The sequence below is a fragment of the Archocentrus centrarchus genome, chromosome 19, assembly GCF_007364275.1.
Source record: "Archocentrus centrarchus isolate MPI-CPG fArcCen1 chromosome 19, fArcCen1, whole genome shotgun sequence".
Lineage (NCBI taxonomy): Eukaryota > Metazoa > Chordata > Actinopteri > Cichliformes > Cichlidae > Archocentrus > Archocentrus centrarchus.
The window spans coordinates 8,834,997-8,858,547 of record NC_044364.1 but is presented as its reverse complement, the minus strand read 5'-3'; the positions used below and the strand labels follow the sequence as shown (position 1 = coordinate 8,858,547).

At 42.8% G+C, this 23,551-nt stretch overlaps 1 protein-coding gene across 1 annotated transcript in view; it reads left to right on the top strand.

Annotated features, from left to right (window-relative positions):
* Positions 1–23,551, top strand: part of ankfn1b (ankyrin repeat and fibronectin type III domain containing 1b) — a 56,204-nt gene that overhangs the window by 31,394 nt on the left and 1,259 nt on the right. The window contains exons 4-20 of the mRNA XM_030755500.1: positions 5,807–6,026; positions 6,281–6,488; positions 9,583–9,780; positions 10,564–10,677; positions 11,260–11,357; positions 12,179–12,269; positions 15,176–15,283; positions 17,422–17,521; positions 17,768–17,900; positions 18,001–18,120; positions 18,256–18,471; positions 20,259–20,425; positions 20,570–20,720; positions 21,738–21,906; positions 22,064–22,230; positions 22,407–22,614; positions 22,739–23,472. Coding sequence (XP_030611360.1) covers positions 5,823–6,026; positions 6,281–6,488; positions 9,583–9,780; positions 10,564–10,677; positions 11,260–11,357; positions 12,179–12,269; positions 15,176–15,283; positions 17,422–17,521; positions 17,768–17,900; positions 18,001–18,120; positions 18,256–18,471; positions 20,259–20,425; positions 20,570–20,720; positions 21,738–21,906; positions 22,064–22,230; positions 22,407–22,614; positions 22,739–23,472 — 3,186 coding nt within the window. The 5' untranslated portion in view covers positions 5,807–5,822. The remainder of the gene's footprint in view (positions 1–5,806; positions 6,027–6,280; positions 6,489–9,582; positions 9,781–10,563; positions 10,678–11,259; positions 11,358–12,178; positions 12,270–15,175; positions 15,284–17,421; positions 17,522–17,767; positions 17,901–18,000; positions 18,121–18,255; positions 18,472–20,258; positions 20,426–20,569; positions 20,721–21,737; positions 21,907–22,063; positions 22,231–22,406; positions 22,615–22,738; positions 23,473–23,551) is intronic.

The window sequence follows — 23,551 nt, the reverse complement described above, 5'->3', positions numbered from 1 at the left end:
CCTCCCGATCCACCCACCCAACCTTCTCTCTTCCCACCCGACCCCACTTTCTCTCTCTCTCCCTCTCCCTCTAGCAGCCTGGCTGCTTCCAGCCTGTCTGGTGCCAAGACTCAGATTTCAGAATTTCCTTCTACAAGCCACATTTAGAGCAGCCAGCGTACTCTGTGCATGTGTGTCTTTGCGCGTGTGAGTGAGTGCGTGAGTTTGTGACTTTCTCCTTTCGCTGTCTACCTCTGTGACTCCCTACCACCCTGTTTTCACCGAGCACTGTCCCCCTACTGCTCTTTGCCTTTTCTGCATCCTTCTGTCCATCCATCTACCTCCAGTTATTTTGTGGAGACAGTCACATTCAAGTAATATGAATATTTATTTGTTCCAGTGCAGTAGTAAATTCAGTTAGAAGTACACAGACAAGCAGCAGCCATAGTGAGGAGTTTGAGGGAGTCACATTAGAGACTGAATGTGAAAACACTGGGGTTGGATGGCACGCGATGGGTTGAGTGGGAAAAGGGGCGAGAGGAGAAGTGGGAGGTGGTGTGGAGGGAGATAGAGAGGGATGTTAAGTTCATTTTATAAAAGAAAGGAAAACAAAAGAAAAGTAATGATGGCTTCTTGGGTCCTGTACCTGCTCTCATTTAAGGACATCCCTTTTGCACAGCTCTGGACTTTAAAGACCTGGTGTACTTGTCCATATTTATTTAGAATGTTCTCTTTGCTTCACTTTGCATTACTGTAATTATGTTGTATGCACCTTGCTGTCAATAGATCTTCCTTTGTGCTGCTGTAGCTAATTTGAGCAGCACTCCCTGTAATGTCCTTTTCTGGCACGTATGCACACACATGCATACTTTGCAATAGCACCGCCACCACATAATCACTTTTTGTGCTTTTATGTGTGTGTGTGTGTGTGTTAAAGATATTTTCCACTGTTTATAGTTTATCTTGACATTATCTGTGTTTATAGGAATACAAAGGACTTGCCGGCAACATTTTTCTCCTTGCATCCTCATTCCTATTTGTCTTAACTATTCGTACATTACCTCGTTATAAACATCCGAGCAACTGTTTTTAATTTTTCCTTGAGTTGCTTGTGCGGCTAATGGCAAAAACATGTTACCATATGACAAGAAGAGGAGGCAAACTAATTGTGTGTGAAAGACGAGGAAACAAAGGGAGAGAGCGGAACAGCAAAAAATGTGTCAGAATCAAAGCTGGTGATGGTGAGGGAGAGGAACGTGTTCTCATTCCCAAGCCTGACAAAACTGAACCACCAGAACAAGAACAGCTGTTGTGGCTGTGGATGGATTTATTGCTAGACAATATATTATTATTATTGACATGATGGGTGAATCCATCAGTTTGGATGGATTCACTGAAGTTGCTGTTTATTCACTCTGCTACCAGGTTCTCTGACATGGCCGTCTGCACACCACTGCTGGTATTTGCATGCTTGTGGTTGTCTTTTAGCTGGCTAGGAAAATCCCAAATGCTTTAACCAACAATTATTTACCATTTCTTTAAGTAATAGGTTTTCCTATCTTGACTTTCAGTCAAAAAGTGAAGTAAATGTCTAGACTCTGTCTGCATGTTTTTGTGAACTTTTTGTTTACATCTGACTCACTGACTGGAGGCCCAAGCTGTTTTTGATATGGTTTGATAAAGCGGATGCTGCGTGTATGTGTGTTTGCAACTTGGGGGTGTTAATTTATTTTTTTTTTGTGGGCCTAATAGAGTCTCACAGCAGCATGCTTGGTGTATTTGATGTGGGACTGATCAAGAGCCAAGGGTAGAGCTTGGCTTTTTTGGTTGAGACTTTTGGTTTCCCAGAACAACTGCTTCCTGCTTCCCAAAAACTGGTAAAACAGTAGGAAATTGTGTGCAGTAGTCCCTGTCTGGATTTGTTCAAGTTCAAATAGGTTCAAGTATGGTTATTTGTGTGTTGTGAGTCTGAGTTTGCACATCTGGTTCTTCATATGAAGAAACTGTAGTCACTTTATAACAGAAACAGCATCAGTGTGGATTTTAACTAACTTCAGCTGTCAGTTTTAATTCAGTTTTAATATGTTACTTATTGTTTTAGTGAATTGCACCATTTTATATATACTGTACTATGCGAAAGTCTTGAGCCACCCCCATTTCTTTATATTTTGCTTTATATATTTTTTCTTTTTCTCTAGGCTGGTTCCTTTAAGGGTTAAAACGTGCAACCATTTGCGGAAATACAGTATATAAGGCAAAAACAGATTTTGTGCAATTTTAGCAAGTTTGAAGGTCAATATTTGGTATGACCACTTTTATTTTTTAAGTTTTCATGTGATTTCTTTAAGTAGTTTTCAGGAATAGTTCTCCAGGCTTCTTGAAGGACATTCAAAGCTCTTCTTTGGATGTTGGCTGACTTTTGTTCTGTTCTCTGTGAAGATGATCCCACACTGATTCAGTAATGTTGAGGTCCGGACTCTGGAGGGGCCAATCCATGACTGATGGTGTTTCATTGTGTGTTTTTCTATCCAGGATGTTTTTACTCAACTGGCAGTGTGCTTGGGCTCAGATGACCAGATGATATTGCTTAGTGGGTTGAAATCTGGTGGTACTTTTCTGTGTTCATAACTCCATCAATTTTGACAAGATTTCCAACACCAGTGGCTGAAATGCAGCCCCAAACCACGACAGAGCCTCCATTGTAGCTCTTTCCATAACTCTCTTCTGACTTCCTTCATCCGTAGTGACAACAATTTGAACCAGAAATTTCACATTTGGATTCATCACTCCATCAGACCTGTTGCCACTGATTTTTAGTCCAGTTCTTGTGTAATTTGGCATTCAGCCTCAGCCTTTCTCCCTATTTCCCTTCTTAACAGTGGCTTATTGACAGGCATCCTTGAACTGAGACCATTTCTGATGAGGCTTCAGTGAACAGTATATGGATCATCCAAAGGCTTAGATGTGTCTGGTTTATCTCTTGAATAGGTGCCTTTTATGTGCTCAAATGATTCATAGATCAGTGTTAAATAGCTACCCCCCCCCCCCCCCCCCCCCCCCCCCCCCAAAAAAAAAAAAAAAGCATTCCTTTATAATGGTCAGGTACGAGGGTTGGCCTGAAAATGAGTGAAAAAGCAGCCAATGTCCAAAATATTTTTTGAAAGAGCTTCAGAAAGCCTGGAGAACTACTCAAGACCACTTTAAAAAATGACAAGTCTTCCTCCCTGGAAGCAAAATATAAGCAATGAGGGGTGGCTTAAGAGATTTGCACAGTACTGTTGTCTCTCTAAAAGGGTTCATACATTTCTGTTTCTGAGACACTTAATTGTTCAGATTTGATTTGATATATTTTTTCTAAATGGCTCCATTCATTATGTGTTTCGTCTCTCTCTCTAGGGTAGGGGCCGTGTCATTGGGGAATGACATCCCCATTTCATGTGTAAGATTCAACATCCCTTTGAAAGCACAGAACACACACACAGCACATTACACACACCCTAATGTCGTCAGAGAGTGATGGGGCACCATCCTGCCGACAGAAAAAAGTCGACTGTTCCATCTCAGGCAAATAACAATAAGCCTAGGGCTGGATTCCAATGGGCTTTCTCTTTGAAATGGGATACCAGCACACGCATTACAAATATATCTCTTGTTTTATCTTCCGGGCCAGGCCCATGGAAAAATTATTCCAAATACCTGCCGCGCTTTATCTGGAACCCTGGAATAGGTTAGACCCAGCCGGGAACACGAGGATGTCTAAAATAAGGCCTCTATTACGGGATGGAGTGGAGATGGATGGGACGGAGTGGGAAGGGACGGGGATCGGGGGTATTTTAGGTGTATTGGCCATGTGAAAAAGGCCTTGTTGCGGGGGCTTGGAGCTGCTTTAAAGTCTACAATGCAGGCCGCTGTCAGCTGTTGTACAAACTACGTGTGTTGGGGGAGGGTTTGTGTGTGTGTGTGTGTGTGTGTGTGTGTGTGTGTGTGTGTGTGTGTGTGTGCATGCTCATTTGGGCTCACACGTCCATTGTAGAGCGGGAGTATAAATAACATTTTTCCTACAGATGTTCTCACCTTTACAAATCTGTTCTTGGCCTGTATGGTACTTCTTGGCATGTGTCACGATGGCCCAAACTAACAGCTTTATTTACAGTAGTTTCCTCAACCGGTGCCCACTCTTATGAAGCCATTGCTTTTTAAGAACATCTTAAGTATTTAACTGATGTTGTTTTTCAGAGGGATTGACAATAAATGAGCATTTTTCAGGTAACTGAATGAGAAAAACATGCTGTATGTTTAAGTTAAATTTCTCATAGGTTAGCTAGAAAATACTTACTATTTTTTTGCTTATTTGTTATCTTACATCTCATACTGAAACCTAGTTGTTGTTTTTTTTAGTATGTGTAAAACTAATCAGTATGGATTCTTAGTGGGTTTTGATGCCTGGATGTTGATTTTAATATTGTTTATACTCATGCTGATTTCGTGACAACAGTACAGAGAGCATTTAAAAAAAAAACTGGAAAACAAACAATAAGAGGATACAGAGTAAGAGTGAAACAGTAATAGAAAGAAGGGGAGCTGTTAGACAGAGAGGGGAGCAGATGATTAGAGGAGGAACAAGTTCATAAGATATCAGGAGAGGTATACTAAACAGAAGCTAGAGCTGTTGAAAAGGCGTCCTTGAGGAATTCATTTATCTCTCCACTTCTCTTTGGTGGGACCAGACACAGAGTTTATCACCATCGCCTGTAGAGTCCTGATGACATTTCCTTCAGCAGCTGAGTGTGTGTGAGCACTACATGCCAGACTCTCGCTACAAACACAGTGTCATCCACATAGTTCCCATGGCAGAATGTAGAGGGACAGTATAATCTTCGTACCAGTCATGCCAAGAAACCATCAGCAAGACATGGTGATCTTTTTGACAAAAGATGTGATGTTACAGAACAGGGCTGGCAAACTGGCTACCAAGCTGGCATTGCAAGATTAGGATGACTGTGTACCACCTGTGAGTGAGAACTGATAATGTCAGCATGGTGCCCATCTGGCAAATCAGTGTAATGTATCACCATGCCTTCGTTCACTGGCGTTTTAGTCCCCTCTCCCGTGGGGTAATAGTATTAGAGTAATAGAGCCTAGCGTTAATTAGGCCACAAAGTCAAGCCCAACTTCAATCTCTGGGTTAATATACTTCTATGCATCTAATTGGCAAGTCTTATATAGAGTGCACAAATTAAGCTGCTCTAGCTCTGGCAAAGATATGCATCTGCTAGCTGATTTGCAACCCTCTTTCTGATCAGTCAGTGTCACATGCATTGAGGCTGATGTGAACTTCTGTACGGAGGTCTTGCTGGTACTCTCCTTACTGCCGGCTTTCCATGAAACCTACACTTGAGATTTGTTTCAACAACTAATTGGTTAGAAATTGCACAACGTAAGTCATGCATAACCCTGATGCTGTGGCTCTTAAAACACGTTCATACCCTTGAAATTTATGTGCTGTTTTCCATAAGCAGAAACATTTAGAAAGGAGAATGTTGAGTTTTTTTTTTGTTTGTTTTTTTTGCGCTAAAATGCATACTTTTCTATTTTCCCTTGATTTTTGTTCCTCCAATACTATAACAAGGAGTCACGATTCCAGTGACCTTTTCCAAAGATGTAAGCTATTATGGTAAACATTTGGAGATGTGACCACATGGTGCATTTTGTACTTTTCTTTCCCTTTTTTCTCCTACAGTATAATGTATCGCACCTCAGATTGTCAGATTCTCCTTCATTCTCTCACCTATCACTCGTTTCTCTTGCACACCCATCTCTTTTGTAGGGCTGACTCGGCCAAAATGACGCAGCCCATGAGAGGGGACCAGGCCCACCAGCCGGCCTCGGCTCGCAAGTCTGCCAGCCTCTCCTCACCAAGCGCAGCTCGCCGCCTTTACCGCAATTTGTCTGGAAAGTTCCGCGTGGGCACCAACCCCCCTGCTCTCGAGGACAGCGTGGTGTCAGGACGGGGAGGAGACAAGGAGAGGCTGCGCAAAACCACCATAGTAAGTCAGAGAGAGAAAGAGAGGGAAAAAATAATAAGCCCAGGAACACTGTAATCTAAAAATAGTCTGGGAAAACACGTAGACTTGGATTGTCTAAGAACTTTAGGTGTTGATGTTGCACACCCAGTTATCGACTTATTGTATAGCAACAATGTTTCCCATATGCTCAGCATTTACACTCAAGAATAGTAACAAAAATGAATACAAATGAAAGGAAAGCTCAAACTTGGTGTGAACTTTGTTTTATATCACAGTTTCAGAGTAATGAAGCTCTGTTTGAGGCAGTGGAACACCAAGAGTTGGACCTGGTACAGCTCCTTCTCTCACAGTACAGTCTAGAGGAGCTGGATCTCAACACTCCTAACAGCGAGGGCCTCCTGCCCCTTGATATCGCCATCATGACCAATAATGTGCCCATGGCTAAGCTTCTGCTGCGAGCCGGTGCCAAGGAGAGCCCCCACTGTGAGTAGAGAAGCAAAACTTAATGCTGTTACTGGTAATTTAAGATTATGGTAATGTTAATGAAACAAATAAAACTACAGTTTCTGTATGATTTTTTTTTTATTTAGCACACCTTCTCCATAGTATTCTGTTTTGAGAGATACAGCATACACACATGCACACACAGTATTGTGCTCACTGTAATTGGAGTTACAGTAATTAATGTACAAATTTAAGATTTTTAAGAGCAGGGAGAGAAAAGATAAAGAGAGACAATAGCTGTGCATTACCTTCCACTTCAGCACTATATAAAATATGAAAAATGTTTTTCTTTTGTTGGAATAGCTTGAACTCAAGCCTTTCTCTTCGTCTGCATGCACTTGAGCCGAGCACCCATTTCTGTATACTCAAAACAAATCAAGAGACATTGCTGCAAGGGCAGTTGTCATTTAGGTTTTGTGCCTCCAACAGTCAACTTATCATGGCGGTTTTAATTAGTTCTGGAGGCTTAATTTGTGCTCTGCTCCCACACTGGAGACTGGAATTACCAGTGCCACTTCAGTAAGAGCTTTGAAGTCAGGAGAGCGTTTGACCCAGGGAAGTGATCAGAAGTCATCAAAGCTCTAAATGTGGGCTTTCCGATTGTAACACCGGGAGAAAGTAATGTACTGCTGCTTTCTAATCAGCTTTGCTGATTTCAGTCTGCAGCAGGCTTAAAAATTACCATAAAGGTGTGACTGATTAGAGATTGTGTTATGATGTCCTGTTGGTCTCTTGGATTTCCATCTTCTCTTTCAGTCTCAGTGCATTCACGGCTGTCCTGTAGTCTGTGTCTTTTCTCTCCCTGAACCCTTCCGCGGGTACCTCTGGCTCCAAAGCTGTGTTTTTCTGATCTTCTATTACAGACAAAACCAACCTGTTATTGTTTCTCAAATGCTCATTTTGTCTGTCTTCCATTTCCCCTCATGCCAAGTAGCTGACGGTCACACGGTCGCAGCCCTGGTTCTGATGGAGGTTGATTAAGAGGGAATTGTTGTATTGAACCAGCAATGTCAGCATCAAATAAATCAACTGCAGGTGTTAACTCATTACACAATCTCCTTTCATTCACACCAGTAATGGATTTATCCTCACTTTATTGACAGCTTCACACACCTCCTTCTGCTTTCTGCTGCCAGTGAAAACATATTAAAGCCAATGAAAGGGCCGTAATAATGATGCAATATTAGTCATCTGCGTAAGCACTTTTAATTGTCTGTGATCTGGTGAGCCTCTGCTCCTTTCCTCTGTTAATGATTAGAACTCGCCAGTAAGGCTCCTGGGCTGTTTGTGTTTGTACACACACACACACATTTTTTTCAAGAGCTGAGCCAGACGTCTTATAAAGGTATCATTAAATTGAAAACATTTGAATGGAAAGTGGTGTTTACTAAAGTTTAGTGTTTGATTTTGCTCCCTCTCCAGAACCCAAATAACTCACGAGACAGCGAGCCGTGTGCGCACGTGCATGCATCTACAAAAGACATAAATAGTGAAATAAAAAAAGAAAACAACAGGGCATAATGAAAGTCAAAGCTTTCCTTCTATAGTTTTAGAGAACATACTCAAACTCCATCTGAGGATAATTGACATGAGAGATGATGCAGACTTTTCCTTGAACTTTAAAAGGAATTGATTATGGTGCTTATTGTTATTGTCATGCTTGACTACACAGTGTGTGGTTACCAGAGAGACAAGGGCAGGCAAAGACAAACACATTCTCAAAAGCAACTTCATCTTCACACTATTAATCCCTTAGTGGCTCTCAATAAGACAAAGCCTTAATGTGAAATAAGGACAAATCAAGACACACATACACATTGGTGACAGCTTCTGGGCCTTTTTCTAAGCCCGGAGGAGCTGGAAATATAAATCAAAATGGACCAATATTGTTGTTATTATTATTTTTATTATTTCCATCCAAGCTAGAGTTCAGGTCCAAGAGACCTTAGTAATAATTCTATCCTAACCTAATTCAACCCTGACCTTCACATTATCCCTTTTAAAAGTGACACCCAGAAGAGACGCTCAGATCGAAAAGAGAAGCTCCCAGTCGCCGAGGAGACACCGAGAGAGCCGCAGAATTAAACACCCAGATGGACATTTTGACACGGAGCTTTAAACTTACTGTCAACAGTGGAATCTAACGCTCAACAGTGGAATCTACAATGAACAAACACAGACCACACAGACTAAACATAGACACACACCAGTCCCAAACACTCCAAGAAATGACCAGCCACTGAAGAAGGAGTACAGTAGTCTACTGTCCTCTTTGACCTTAGCGGCTTTACATTGCTTGTCCTATACTTTTATTTATAGTGATCTGGGTGCATTTGCAACTGGCGCACTTTTGATCTCTGTGTTATGCCGCCGCTCACTATCACTAACCGCTCGGGCCATGGTTTGAATGTTTTCACTGGGCGTTACATCTCATCTACTGTAGCGATGCATTTTAAACATCATTGTTCGCAGTGTTTTCGTGGCACCACCTCTCCCCTTTGAAAGTATCTTCTGGCTGTAGTAGACGGGGGCCTATTATATTTTTAGATCAGTTTTTCCACACGTTTTGCAGAAAAATAGTTTTACAATGGCACTTTTAAAATGATGCCTATGCACGTTCCCACCATTTTGTTTTCCCTTATAACCGCATATGAAGAACGCCCCTCCCTCTCTCACCCCTCTCACTTTCATTGCCCCATTTTCTGTGTCATTTTCTAGGTGATGTCATCCCCAAAGAGAGTCTGCTTAGTTACATTAAATGCTGTTTATTGTGGAATCTGCCGCAGTATTTTGGCAAACAAAGACATTAAAAAGAGTGGCCTGCAGAAGCAATTTGCAACATTGCAAGCAATGGGTTTCTAGCAATATGAGTGCTTGCATTGTTGAATCACTGAATAAAATATATGGTGAATAAATTGGGGTGAACTTCTTTTGTTCCTGGAAACATGCACTGATTTAATAGTTCTAATCAAAATGATGGAATAATGGAGTTACGTGATAAAATTCTGCTCCTTTCAAGACTGAAATCATACACTGACATTACCTCTCACTGTGTCTCCCATTTCCCTCTTAGTTGTGAGTCTGGAGGGCCGAGCAGTTCATTTGGCCACACTGGTGCAGGAGGCTGAGCAGCGAGTATTGGAGCTCCAGCCCCAGGTGCGGAATGAGGGTCCCGGTGAGCGGGAGGGATCTGACCGTGAGCGACAGCTAAAAGCTTGGGAGTGGAGGCTCCGGCTCTTCAGACGCATGCAGACAGGCTTTGAGCATGCCAGTAAGGCTTCAAGTTGATTTTTTTTTTTTTTCACGTGCTAAACAGCTGATGAAAGTTTGCCGCCTGCATCGTTCCTGCAGTCCAGCAGTCATCTTTGGTTTTCTTTCTCTTTTTTTTTTTTTTGCACCTTTTATTTTTTTCCTTTTTTTCCTCTGCTGTCATTCTGTCTGGGCTGACTTAATGGCTTCCACACTGGGAAGCCTAACACACAACTATGTGGGCATGTATGTGTGTGCACAAACATAACACGCCTGTATTCCTGCTTTAATTTTTTATAGGCATTTCGTGACACGCTTAGTGGCAGACAGCTACCCCCCCCCCCCCCCCCCCCCTCCTCCAGAAAGCAGACACTCCTCCCTTGTACCCACACCAATGTGCATTTTGATGTGAAAAAAAAAGATCTTTTCCCACCTTATAAATACAACACTCATCTAATTTGATGGGCACGTGTGAATGCACATGAAAATAATAACCCAACTGTCAAAGGTTAATGTCTATGCTGTTATATTCACAATGAGAGTCAATGACATTAAGTTTATATGGGTTTATGAAGATTAGATTGCTTCAAGTTTAGAACCGTCCACTATTTCACTGCATATCAAACCTTCTCAAACTGAGGAGTGCGCTGTGCACAGATCAGAAAATCCAAAAGATGCCATTGCAGTAAGCTGACTGTTGTATATTCTTAGTTAGTAAACTGTTGTGTAGAGGATCATAGTTTGTCTTTTCCTGTTTCTCTTTCTGCTTATTTACTTGGCCATCTTTCTGGTTCTGTCTATCCAGATCCTCCAGATGCTCCCAGTGTAATTTCCCTCTCTGTCAGCAGCAGCACCAGTCTAAAAGTTGACTTCCAGGAACCTCTTTGTGTCAACTCTGCTGTGGTTACCAAATACAAAGGTCAGCCGTCATATCAGACCAACCACTTCATTTAGAACAAGCTGCTCGGTATTACAATATGTAGAGTTAAAAGTGGACCAATTAGGTTCATTCCCAGCTCCATCCTTTTATTTTTGGACTCTACGAGAGTTGCTTCGCATGGCCCACAGTTCAAAATCCTTATTTATCCTATACTTGGCCCGAAGCCCCTCAGTTCATCCCCTGTCTGAAACAAGCTGTTTTAGCACCTCTTTCTTAAAGGCCACAGCTTTCTTCTGATTGGCAGCCCATTGGGGGAAAAACATGGACAGCAGGTGGGTGAGACTAGAGCTGTGTGTCTGAGAAGACTATATTAAGGATATCCACTCTCTCTGACGTCATAAAGCTCCCAAAATGTGAAGCTATTGGTTCATAGTGATTTTTTTTGTGCATATATATTATTTGAAACTTCTTGTGGGCATTTTCTGCATAAGCATCCACCACTGTAGCATGGTATGTATTAAAGAAAACAAGGAAAAGCAAAGTAGGTCCTGTTTAAAGTCATTACTATTGTTACTAATTAAATAACTAATTAAAAATGTTCATATTTGTGTATGTTTGAAGTGAGCTGGAGCAGTAATCCCTCATTTAGTCCGCAACTTGGTGAGATGATAGTGGATGATACCACTCAACTGCAGTGCAACATTACTGGACTAACACCTGTAAGTTCTGCCAGCACGTCTGTTGTTGGTTTTTTTTTTTTTTTGTATCCATGTGCATTTTACTCGTCTAAACCACTTTCACCCAGTTGAGCAGTTGTGTTTCCTTCCAATTTGCAGATAAAATAGATACAATCACACTTTATTATTGTAGTTTTAGCAACACTAAGCTGCAGCTTCTCCAGCTGTTGGTGCTGACCGATGAAAAATTTTGTAGCTATTCTTTCACGTGAAGGGCCCTGATATTATTACACACAAGCCTGGAGCATTTGCTTGGGCGGCATTTAAAAGCATTTTCCAAGTGACTCTTCTTTACCATATATGTGAAACCCTAAGCAATATATTTGAAAGTCTTTGCTCCTGACCACTCATAAGTGACATTTGCAAGACGGCCTCCAAAATGGTAAAAAAAAAAAAAATGCAGCTTGGTAGCCTGCCACCTGATTTATGGGTGCCATTTTTAAGCGGGCACATAGACAAATGGACACTCCACTGCTTGTTAGTTATTATGTGAGTGAAGACCCTTCCCCCATTTAAGACCCCTGCTACCAGCCAAAGCTCACTCCTGTCACAAGACAGGGGTCAAGGCAAGGCCAGTAAGTTTTGGCGGCTGGCGTGATTGATCTGGCTGAGAAAGGAGAGACAGAGGCTTGCTGTCTGCATGCTGAGAGACAGAGAGCTCTACATGCACACGCAGATGCACTGATCTCCACATATGTATGCAAATGCTCATTTACAGAATCCCTTCCTTTTCAGTTGTAGCTGCAATTGTGCAGTTGTGCAAGCAAATTCTGCTCTAACTGTCCTATCTCCTGTCCTCCCAGGGGACCTATTACTACATACAGGTGTCAGCGTATAACATGAAGGGCTGGGGGCCTCCAAAAGTTTCCACTCCAGCCTGCGCTGCACCTTCCAGTAAGTGTCTAGTTTTTTTTTGTATAAATGTGAGTATTTCAAAGCCTGTGTCTAAATTTTACACAAAGCTAAACATAAAGCTCCAAATTTAGAATGATTTCAAAATGTGCCCCTTGCTCAACTGGGTTTTGGGCTGGCCGCACTAAATTAATAACTTTTTTTTGTGTGTGTGTGTGTGTGTGTGTGTGTGTGTCCTGCATAAGTGATTTTTGTCGCTGTCTCTCATATAACATGACCTGGACGTTGCCTAATTCTGCTAATTGATTTTGTCACTCCGGCATCATTCCAACTTTGCTCTGACATTGTTAGAGGGATGGCAGCTGGACTCTCCTCCAGCTCTGCCAGGATGGCTGGGTGGGTTGTGGGACCCTCACTGCGGATGTTAGTGAGTGTAACAGTAGCTTCAGGATGCTGCTTGGCCCGGCTGCCAGGAGAAGCTGCCTGGGTTCAGCCAAGAAATTAACCATGGAGTCATGTGCAACAGCTGAGGTGTTGACCACTGCAATTCTGACCCTCTTTCTCCCTTTCCCTCTATCCTTCCATCTCTTAAAAATGTGCTTTATTTGTGTGCGCTTTTTACGGTTCCATTTTTTTTTTATGATTTGTGAAAGGACTTTTCTGATTGTTTGTCTAAAGGATGCAAAACCTCCAAAGTTGATATGTACCTTTTGTAAGAGCATGAACATAGGTAGAAGTACTGTGGGCATATTGGCACGCTCACAGCACATCTGGGGAACACATGAACATGTTTGTCCTCATCAGCACACAGTGTTTTTCAGCAAGTTTGTGAAACTAGGCTTCCCCCTCTCTTTTTTTTTCTACTGTCCCACCTCTCTCCCTCCCTCTCTCAGAGCTAATTTCGATGTTGCGTGTTTGTGTTTTCCATTTGGGCCTACCACTGGAAATATTTGCATGTCTGTGCTGTAGTGCGCGACGCGGCCCCAACAGTGGGGGCCTTATACCGGGCCGTAGACGCCCATTAAAGGGCCCGCTTGTCTTGTCGGGACAGGCACCTTTCCGGGAATAGAGCTCACCGTGTTTCAGGCCCATGCACCCCCCGGGGGGCTCCAGGAGAAGGAGTGGGGGTGGGTTGGAGTTGATGTTGGTTGGGGGTAGTTTATCGTTGACACATCCTCTGGTGCTAACACATAAGGGAGAAAGATTTCTGCAGAGCTGGACATTCGAAAGGAGAGAAGGCCAACTGTGTGTGTGTGTGTTTGAGTCTTTGTAATACGGTGTAAGTAGGCTTTATTGTTTAGTGTTTGTAAGTGTGCCTCCATCACAGGGAAAGGCGATCATAATAACAAACAAAGAAACACACAGAGAGAGAATATTCAGAATGTTTTGCTTTTGGAGGTATAGTTAATTTTGTGGTGCATTAACGTTCCTTAGACTCTGTCACAGTGGAAGCAACACTACGTTAGAATATCTGCGTGGATGTGTGCACATGTTCAGTCCTGAACCCAAAAGCAGTAGTAGTCAGTGGATCTCCCTTTCCAGAAGAGAATACGAGTCTCACCTGGATAACAATGCAACATAAACAAAGTATAATTTACAGAACATAACTGCTGTGATTTAGTGTTTTGTCTCTCTGATACTAGCTAATTGCCACTTAGTGCAAAGCCCTAAACTTACAGTTTTCCACATTTTATATAAAGATACTTCTGGTCTGACGAGGGCAGAAAGAGATTTTTAAAAACACAGCTGAACAAAACATAAATGTTTGCTCCACATTTTGTGATAGTACGTCTAATACTTTTCAGCTTATTTCACAAAAACATTAAATAAGATGTCAGCTTGAGTGGCATAGTGGTAGAGTGGTTAGTCTTGGTTGGTTGGTTGGTTGGTTGGTTGGTTTGAGATGATTTGAGCTTTGTGACATGGAGCGTTATCCTGCTGGAAGCAGCCATCATAAGATGGGTACACTGTGGTCCTAAAGGGATAGACATGGTCAGCAACAATACTCAGGTAGGCTGCAGTGTTCAAATGTTCAATTGGTATTAAGGTGCCCGAAGTGTGCCAAGAAAATATCCCCCAACACCATTACACTACTATCACTAGCCTGAATCATTAATACAAGGCAGGATGGATCCATGCTTTCATGTTGTTTACACCAAATTCTAACTGTACCATCCAAATGTAGCAGCAGAAATCAAGAATCATCAGACCAGGAAACATTTTTACAATCCTCTGTTGTCCGGTTTTAGAGAGCCTGTGCAAATTGTAGCCTCAGTTTCCTAGTTTTAGCTGACAGGAGTGGCACCCGGTGTGTTCTTCTGCTGCTGTAGCCCATCCTCTTCAATGTACAATGTATTGTGCATTCAGAGATGCTTTTCTGCATACATTCAGCGGTTTGTCTTGACCATGTCTACATGCCTAATGTCACATTCAGATGTCGGAACTCGGGAGTGACATCACTCCCGAGTTAGCGTGTTCCAGTAGTAAGGCTGGAAAGACGTGAAAAACAGGATTTGTTTTGCTTCTTAGCAAAGTAGAGCCATTCATGCATCACTAGCAATACAGCATAATGCTTGTTTTTTGCACTTACAAAACACCTCTGCAGCACACTCATGGATAGAGCTTGGTCAGTGCTTTGCATATGGCTTATTTGTCAGTCCCAAATACACAACAGCGGCAGTACAATTAAAGGTTTTACAGTTTTACTACTGCTTACGTTCACTGCTGCCATCTTGGATGGTCAACTCAGGGTTGGTGGGGCTGCTCCGAATTTTTGAGGTGGAAATCCTAGTTGAGGAGATGTTCTAGATAAAAATTCCAGCTTCCAACTTAATCTGGAATGCACCATGCATGCATGGAGTTTCTGTCTTGTAATTGTCTGGTGTACTTAATGAGGTGTCCAATTAATGTTTGAATTTAACAGTTTTTCTGATTTCATCCGCCTGCAGGTTGGAGGGATATTGATGGACGCGCTCCACGTCAGAGAGGCCAGAAGGAGGCACTAGACCAGCTACTTGGGCAGATAAAAGAAGCCCACCGACACTGCGTCTGCCATGGTACAACTTTTTGATCAGTTTAAAGAGGCTGTTGACTTAAAAGACTGAACAGTAATGTGAGCATTTGCATAATTGACCCCACATGAAATCCACCCCACTAAACTGTGTCAAGACAGTGCATGTTTCAAGGTATTTTATACTCAGCCTTAAGATCAGTTTTTAATATTGGTACAATTTTAAGTAAATTCCGTACAACTTTATCACTTTTAAAACAGATCAGCATGTTTAGCCACTTTCAACTTTATGCTTCAGGAACATTTTTGTCCTGTGCAAAGACCCAACAATGCACAGTTTAATTCACAGGTGCAACAGGTCGCTGCTTTTCATCTCACCGTGACAGACACTTTACAATCTCAGGCCTCACATATTAAGGTGACATGCCGCCTCAAAAATAATACGCTCCCGTCTGTCTCTACAACCCCCTGCTCCTGCACGAGTCTTTCCATGACTCAGCCGTTCCTCAGCTGAATACCTCTCCCTCTCTGTGACAAAATGCAGATCAGCTTCTCTCACACTCAAGCTGTTTATATCCCTAAACACTGCTGGCTGTAAGCTGGTCCCATAAGTGTCAAAACCTGTCCACACTGCCTCTTTTACATGATGGCAAACTGCACTTAGCCTTGAGCAAGTTGTCTCTCTTTTTCTCTCACACCCACATACCCAAACACACTCACCCACTTACTATTGTCCACTGTGGCTAGACCATATTTGCAACAGGGCAAGATGCAATATAATAGCCAGTATTGAGTGGCTCTTGGTTCTTCAGACGGTGGCTGATTGAGTTTGAGAGTTCAGACACGGTAGTCAAGGTGGCGTGTCCTGGGGTCATGTTTGTTATTCCTGTAGGAGACAAGTCCCAGGCTGGAGACTGGAGAGGGCATAAATTAACACTGACTACTGCTGCCTCCCACTCTTGCCCCCTGCAGCCCACTAGTCATCTTGTCTACTGTCCTCACATATATACGCACACATAAAGATAGACAGGCTCACACATGGATACGCATGTACACGAGCAGACACAAATATTCAAGTACATGCTCTCACTTTCAACTGTGACTCCCCTACATGTTCATGTACACGCCCCCCATCACAGCCAAAACCTACACCACCTTCTCCCTCTTGTCCAAACACTATTAATTAAACTGTGAAAGAAGCCTTGACTAACACAGGCACCCCAGCAGTCTCTCTTACTCAGTGTCAAAGAGGGACTGAGGCCTGGCAGGCCGGAGCTGAACAGAGTTGCACGTGGATCAAAATTTGGGGAGGTGAGAAGGGTCCATGGGTGCTGCTTTTTTCAGGTTACTACACCTCAACTCATCCACCTGAAGAGAAAATTAGTTCTTGTTGGGCCCTGAATGGGGAGATTTATTGACTCTAAGTAGCTTGGGGCTGGAGTTACCTCACCTGCAGGGAGGAGGATATCTGTAAAGGGTTTTGGGACTCATGGTTTCTAATTAGTGGGGAGGTGCGTTATCTCACCAACAAGCACCCTCACAGATATATATATATATATATATATATATATATATATATGCATTGACCTCTGTCTCTTACCTCCAACCCCCACTAAAAATAAACATGTCCCTCCCTGTAAGTGAGCAGCGAAGGCTTAAGACACATACAGGCATACACACAAATTACGACAGCTCCTCGACTCCATGCGTATGGCTGTTGCTCAAGGCTCGCCATGCTCCAGCAGCTATAGCGTGTGCAGGTAAACACACAGACACACATCTAGACACAACTCCTCAGGGACCTGAGAGTAAGCGGTTCCCTTCAGGCTCATACCCTGCTGTTGGCAGCCAGCTTGACTGTCAAATGGTACCGCACCACTGGAGAGCATGAAATGTCAAAAAAAATATTCCATTCTGACCGTGTCGTTGGATGTGTCAGGTTTGTTGTCAGTTAGGTAACTCTGGTAACAGCCTGCCACTGGAATAGATGTTTCTGAGGTTGGTTAGGACAGGAGTAGTCATTGGTTTAGAAAGAAGATTGAACAACCAGTCACACAGCGTTTAATATGCTAATTGTGATTTTAAGCATCCAGGGGCATTGTAATGGTCTTTCAGGAAATCTGATTCTGTTGTTGGTATGGACTTAATTTAATCCTTTTTCTTTTCCCTGTGTTTTTCACACAGAACAGTGCAAAGCTCCACCACAGAGCAGGAAGCACTCAGTGTCCAAGAGTCTGCGGCACCTTTTCCAGCCCACAAACAAATTTGTCAAAAGCTTGAAAAGGTAGATGAAAATGTACCCTTGAAATGTCACGTCAAAAAAAAAAAAATGAGACAACTTGGTGTTTGAGACTTTTAACTATGTGTAAAACAAATTTGGTGTGTAATTTGTTATTTTATTTTTACACTAGCCTTTGGTATTTATGTTTACATTAGAGAGCAAAGTACTGATCTTATTTTTTTTACATTTTAGCATTCAGTGTTGTGTCAAATACTCATACACACATACTTTTTCTGCATTTCTTTCCAGAGGTCTCTACCTGGCGTCCATATTCTACCGAGACGATAATGTGTTGGTGACTCCAGAGGAGCAGATTCCTATTGTGGAGATTGAAGATTCATACTCCAGCTCACTGATGCAGGACTTTCTGTGGTTTACCAAGGTACATGGACCACAATTTAATTTGACAATGACATATCGTTGCATTTGCACAAAAAAAAAAAATACAGTATCCATTATTATGATTCCCAATCCTGCAACAGGTGTCCTATCTATGGGAGGAGATTTCCTGGCTGCAGCAGTGCCTCAGTCCTTCCCAGACATCATGTTCATGCACTCTGCAGACTCGCCTCAAGATGCTGCAGGCTGTCTCCCATCTACAGGTAGTATAATGATTTTGTAAGTAAATTATGGTGGATATGAACTAGTGAGCTTAGTCCCAGAATTTTTTGTCAGTACAAGTTTTCTATGTTTCCTGAACAGCAGTGTAATGTGTATTGTCTGATGGTTTTCATCAGGGAGCGCTGGGAACCCAGGACCTCGGTCAGGTGTATTTTGAGCCAATCAAAGACAAGCATGGTAATGCCCTGTTGGTGCTGCTGAAGGACATGAATACCTCTCCCAACCTGGACGGGGTGCGCTGGACTCAGCTTTGTAAACTGCAGCTCCAACGAAAATCTATATCATCCCCTGAAGAGCCCACTGCGTTGGACATGCTCCTCATCACGCTTCATGTGAGTCTTACAGGTCTTAAGATATGACTGTGTAGTTGTCTCACAGAGGAATCTGAAAAATTCAACAAGCACAGAAAAACAAATCACAATAATGCCAAACAGAAACCAGAACTCGAATATATTAACTAAGAATCCAGAACTCAGAAACAACACCAAACCTTGGGATCGTGACAAAACTGCATCTGTGTATGAATGTGCAGAATACAAAGTCTTACAAAATCTTACCCCTCATGTTAGGTATCTGTTGTCCAGATATCCACTCACCTCAAAGCAAGCTGATTGGTTCCCCCAATTGTAGGCTGGCAGTGATTAGAAGTGACCTCAGTTTTGTAAGTTTGGCTATTTTTGCTTTTGTTTTGGACAAAGAATGCTTCCACAGCAGTTTATGTTGCATTTATGTTACCCAAGGATGTGGCAAGATCAAACAGTGTCGAGTAAAGGGCTTTGTCAACAACAAAAATGCCCCTAAACATGTATTTAGTGGAATCGCTGTAATGTCTCTAAGGCTCTCATTCACGGAAAACCAAACATGGTTTGACAGACATGAGGCACTCAGGCAGGAACAATGGGACTCTAAATTGAAATCTGCTTCCAATTACAAGTTCTGTTTGTGCAGACACCCTTTATTTAGACAAACATTAATCACCGTGACTCTACTCTTCCATTTGTCACTGTCGTTATTAGGCCATTCGGTGTACTGACTTGTCATCTGATTAATTAAAATGCCAAATGTCAAGTTATATCTTCGATCCGTGACAGCACAACATGAATGTAACCACTTTTAAAGCATTTTGTTCAGCCAGTAGCAGTTTAAACTTTCAGTGCATTGGACATGGTGATGATCTAATCATGCAACCGTTGTTATTTAGTGTTATATAACTAATGCTGTGTGGCCGTTTTGTTCAGCAAAACAAAAAAAAATGCAATCTGGAAGTAAACCGCAAGTTGATTTTGTCTATATAACCTAGTAAACCTGATGCCGTTGTTGCAGTGCTGTTTGGGCTCCAGTGTACACTGGTTTGGTCCCGTGGTTCCAAAACAATAGTGAAGATTCCCTCTGGCAAAACCACAGCTCACTGAAATATTTGTTTTGTGGCCAGTTATGAACAAATTATATGATGAAATACAAAAAAATGTGCTTATGGGCTATTTTGCAGTACCGGCTTCCACTTTAAACATGTTGAAACAATATGAAAAGCATCCAACACTAACCAAAGAGCGAAACATACAAAACAGTACTACTGAATGAGAGCATGCTCACAGAGCAAGAACTAGATTCAAGGATGGCCGCAGGGCTTTAAAAAGCCTTAAAATATCTGAAAGTCACTTATATAAATAAAAGGGTATTAAATTGTAGTAAATTTTAATTTTAGTTTGGGTGGATCTTAAATCAGCGCAAGAAACTCCAGCATACAAAGCCGTTATTTTGGCCTCCTGTACACCTTTAGGTCATGCAGTGTAACTCCACTGTTAAGGCCATGCTGCTTTTGGAACAGGCCAGAGTCTGACCCACAAATTTTGACAAGGGGTTAGTTAAGGAATGGATGGCCTGCTTGACTGTCTACAGAAATTAGAAGATGCAAGTTGCTACCAGACTGTCAGGAATTGTCTAATTGCTTTTTAGTAAATGCAGGTGGACAGTGTTAATTTGACCTTACTGTTTATTTTGAAGTGACTGCATTAAGTTTTACTTTTATTATGGATTCCCATCTTGAGTTTGTGTGGTATTAAAATGTAATAAAAAGTTTTAAAGGACACCCTGCCATCCTGTTACCTGCTGTTTTCAGGAGAAACTGGCATACCACAGGCGGAGCAGGAAGCTTTTGTCTCCAGGCTTATACCTGGGCTACCTGAAGCTGTGTACATCAGTGGAGCAGATAAGAGCACTGGTACCCCAGAAACTCCCCAACGTGCTCTGTCATACCAAAATTCGAGACAACAGTAATGTGTCCAGGTGGGGATCATGTGTCATTTAATATGTTAATTAAGTTGTGGTGCAGTGGGTTGAAATAATGTTTGTCTATGTTGGTATGCTGCTCGTTAGGCTGGTGAATTTCAGGAGTAAGACAATGAAAATGTTGTTTCTGTGACATTTTAGAGAGGAGTGGCAGTGGCTTCAGGCCCTCAGCTCTCTGGATGAGTCGCTGGAAATGGACCATGACGTACAGAGTGCTCCCCATCGCCTCCTACAGGACCTGCGCAGTGCCATCAAGGACCTGATAGCTCACATCAACGTTCCTGGCAATCAGGTCAGAACAAGACAACTGCATCAGTAGGCCTGATAGGTCTACTTAGTGAGCGAGTGCACAATTTGTTTAGTAAAACTGATTTTGACTGATGCATAGAACCTAGGGAAACATAGAGCCAGTCGGGCAGCAGCACCAGCACAAAGCTCTTTAAAATGATTCCAGTGGAAATTGAGGCAGCGTTGGTTAGACCACTAATTCTACATGATTTCTCTAAAAGAACATGGTTTGAATTCTTGCACAATGGTAGTCATTGTCCATTTGATTTTTCCCACCAACTGTTCAAATGGAGGAACACCAGCACCATAAACTTTACTGCTATAAAAAGCTACATGACTATGAATATAAATATGCGCTGTGTTGATACATATACAGTACTGTGCAAAAATCTTGAGCCACCTCTCATTTCCTTGTATTTTGCTAGGAGAATGGATTATTGAAAGACATTTAGAGCTCTTCTTTGGATGTTGGCTGCTCTGTGTGCTGTTCTCTGTCAATAATGTTGAGGTCCTGGCTCTGGGGAGGCCAATCCATGACTTAAACTGTTGCATTGTGTATTTTTCTATCCATATATGCTTTAACAGCATTGGCAGCGTGTTTGGGATAGTTTTCATGCTGAAAAATTAAGCCGTTGCCAATCAGATGCTTTCCACATGGTATTTGATGGTGAATCAGAATCTCATGGTTCTTTTATGCATTCATAATTCCATCAAATTTTGACAAGCTCTCCAACACCACTGGCTGAAATGCAGCCTCAAAAACCTCAAAAACCGTGACAGAGCCTCCACCGTGTTTTATAGATGGCTGTAACCAAAAATTTCACATTTGGATTCATCCCTCCATCAGACCTGTTGCCACTGATTTTTAGTCAAGTTCTTGTGTAATTTGGCATAACTCAGCCTTTTTTCCCTGTTCCCCTTCCTTAAAAATGGCTTATTAATTTAAAGGACTTAAATTAAGCTTATATCGGTGCCTGTGGTTCCAGAGATCCACCAAGATCACCTGTTTCTTTATGTTTAGGCACAGGACTTCCGTATTTACAGCCAGGAAGTGTTGGAGTTTGGGGAGAAAGTATCTTTCCTTCTCCTCCTGCCACCTTCAGATGAAGTATGCACAGCTCCTGGTCAGAATAATCCATACTCCCCCCGCTCTGGCTTCCTCACACTGCCCCTGCAGATCTTTGAGTTGGGTAAGTATATCAAATTTTATGCAGGGTCATAATCAAAAACAGTATTATATAAAATAAATATTTGACCAACTGTTGTTACTGTATATGTTTCTGTATTCACTGGCAGAGCATTTTATATTTCTTTTTTGGGCCTTATTGGATTCCCTTTCTTCCGCAGTCCACTTTAATGCCTATTGCCCCAGTTTCATCGGCCAGTACTGCAGGGTGTCCGCCTTGCTGGAGCTGGAGTCCCTCATGTCTCAGCAGGCACTGCGGGAGGCGTTCTCTGAAGCTGAGCTCCTTGCTGCCAAGAAGAAACACCAACAAGTTCAGGACCACATACAGGTACAGCATACTGCCAGCATCCAGGGGCAAAAACGGGGCAATACATCTCAACTATTTTGATTTATCTAACACTGTAGCAACATCTTGGTGCAAGGATCCCATTATAAAGCACAGTTCCAGATTAGCACAGTATTACATGTCACTTGTAAGTTATGATCTCAATGACTTTACAACAGCAAATGGAGGAGGTGTGGCGGGATGTGAGGTGGATCATGGATGCCTTGCAGTATGCCCGCTACAAGCAGCCAACAGGAGGCATCTCTGTAAGCTGGATAATTGACTTCTCTAAGGAAGTGATGCCTGAAAAGCCTCCCTCTACCTCATCTCAACCAGACTTCATGCCCTCCCCTGTGCCTTCACCTGAACCCTGCCGCAAGCACTCAGGTCAGAAACATCTGATTCTGTGGCTGCAAAAGATTTTATTATAAATATAAGATTTTTAAAACAGAAAATCTGATATTGTGGAACTATTTTACTCATATAGATTTCTCTTTCTCACACCCTTCAGATTTTGCTGGTCTCTCAGATGAGGAAGGCTCCTCTGAAGTTTTCCTCACTACTGACAGTGACTATGACTCCAGTCGTGCCCAGAGCCCCCGTGAGCTGGACCTGTTGCCCCCTTCACCTCTCTCGTCCTCTGCACCCCTGGAGCCCCGTGGTTTCCTGCGTATTGAGGGGAGTGGTTCAGGAGGAGGGATGCATCTCAGTGGGGGTGGACGTGGAGGGGGAGCGCTGCGGGATTCTACACCAGACGTCCTTCAGGCATCAGAGCCGCAGCACGGGAGAGAAGGTGAGAGGTGTGGAGGAGGTGGAGGGTTTCGATGTGGAGGAGAAAGGCGAAGGGGGGCTCCGGAGCTGCTTGACAGTGACTTCATCCTGCCCAGCAGGCAGATTGAGCTTTTGCACATCACAGAGAAAAGACAGGCCTTCTGTGTGAGGACCAGCAGTCTAGAGTTCCCTTCCACCACGTCAGCCCACCAGCAGCCTTACTCCTACCACACTAATTGCCCTTCACCCTCCACTTCACCGCAGCAAAGATGGCACAGGCCCTCATCAGTAGACCGCTGTTGTTCCGCTGAACGCTGCTTACCACGGCTTCCACCGGCACGCACATTATCAGAGGACAGCGGCACTCAGAGACTCGCCTCACCATCGCCTGCTGCTCTCAGGAAAGGCTGTCATGCAACACTCAGAGTCTACCCGCAGTATCGTACAGGTCTGCCAAAGGAGACCAGCGTTAAGGTATTGATAAATTTTGGATTGGAAGGGACTTGAAGTAAAACCGCCTTGTGTTTATTTTGGCAAAAGCTAATATCTCCTC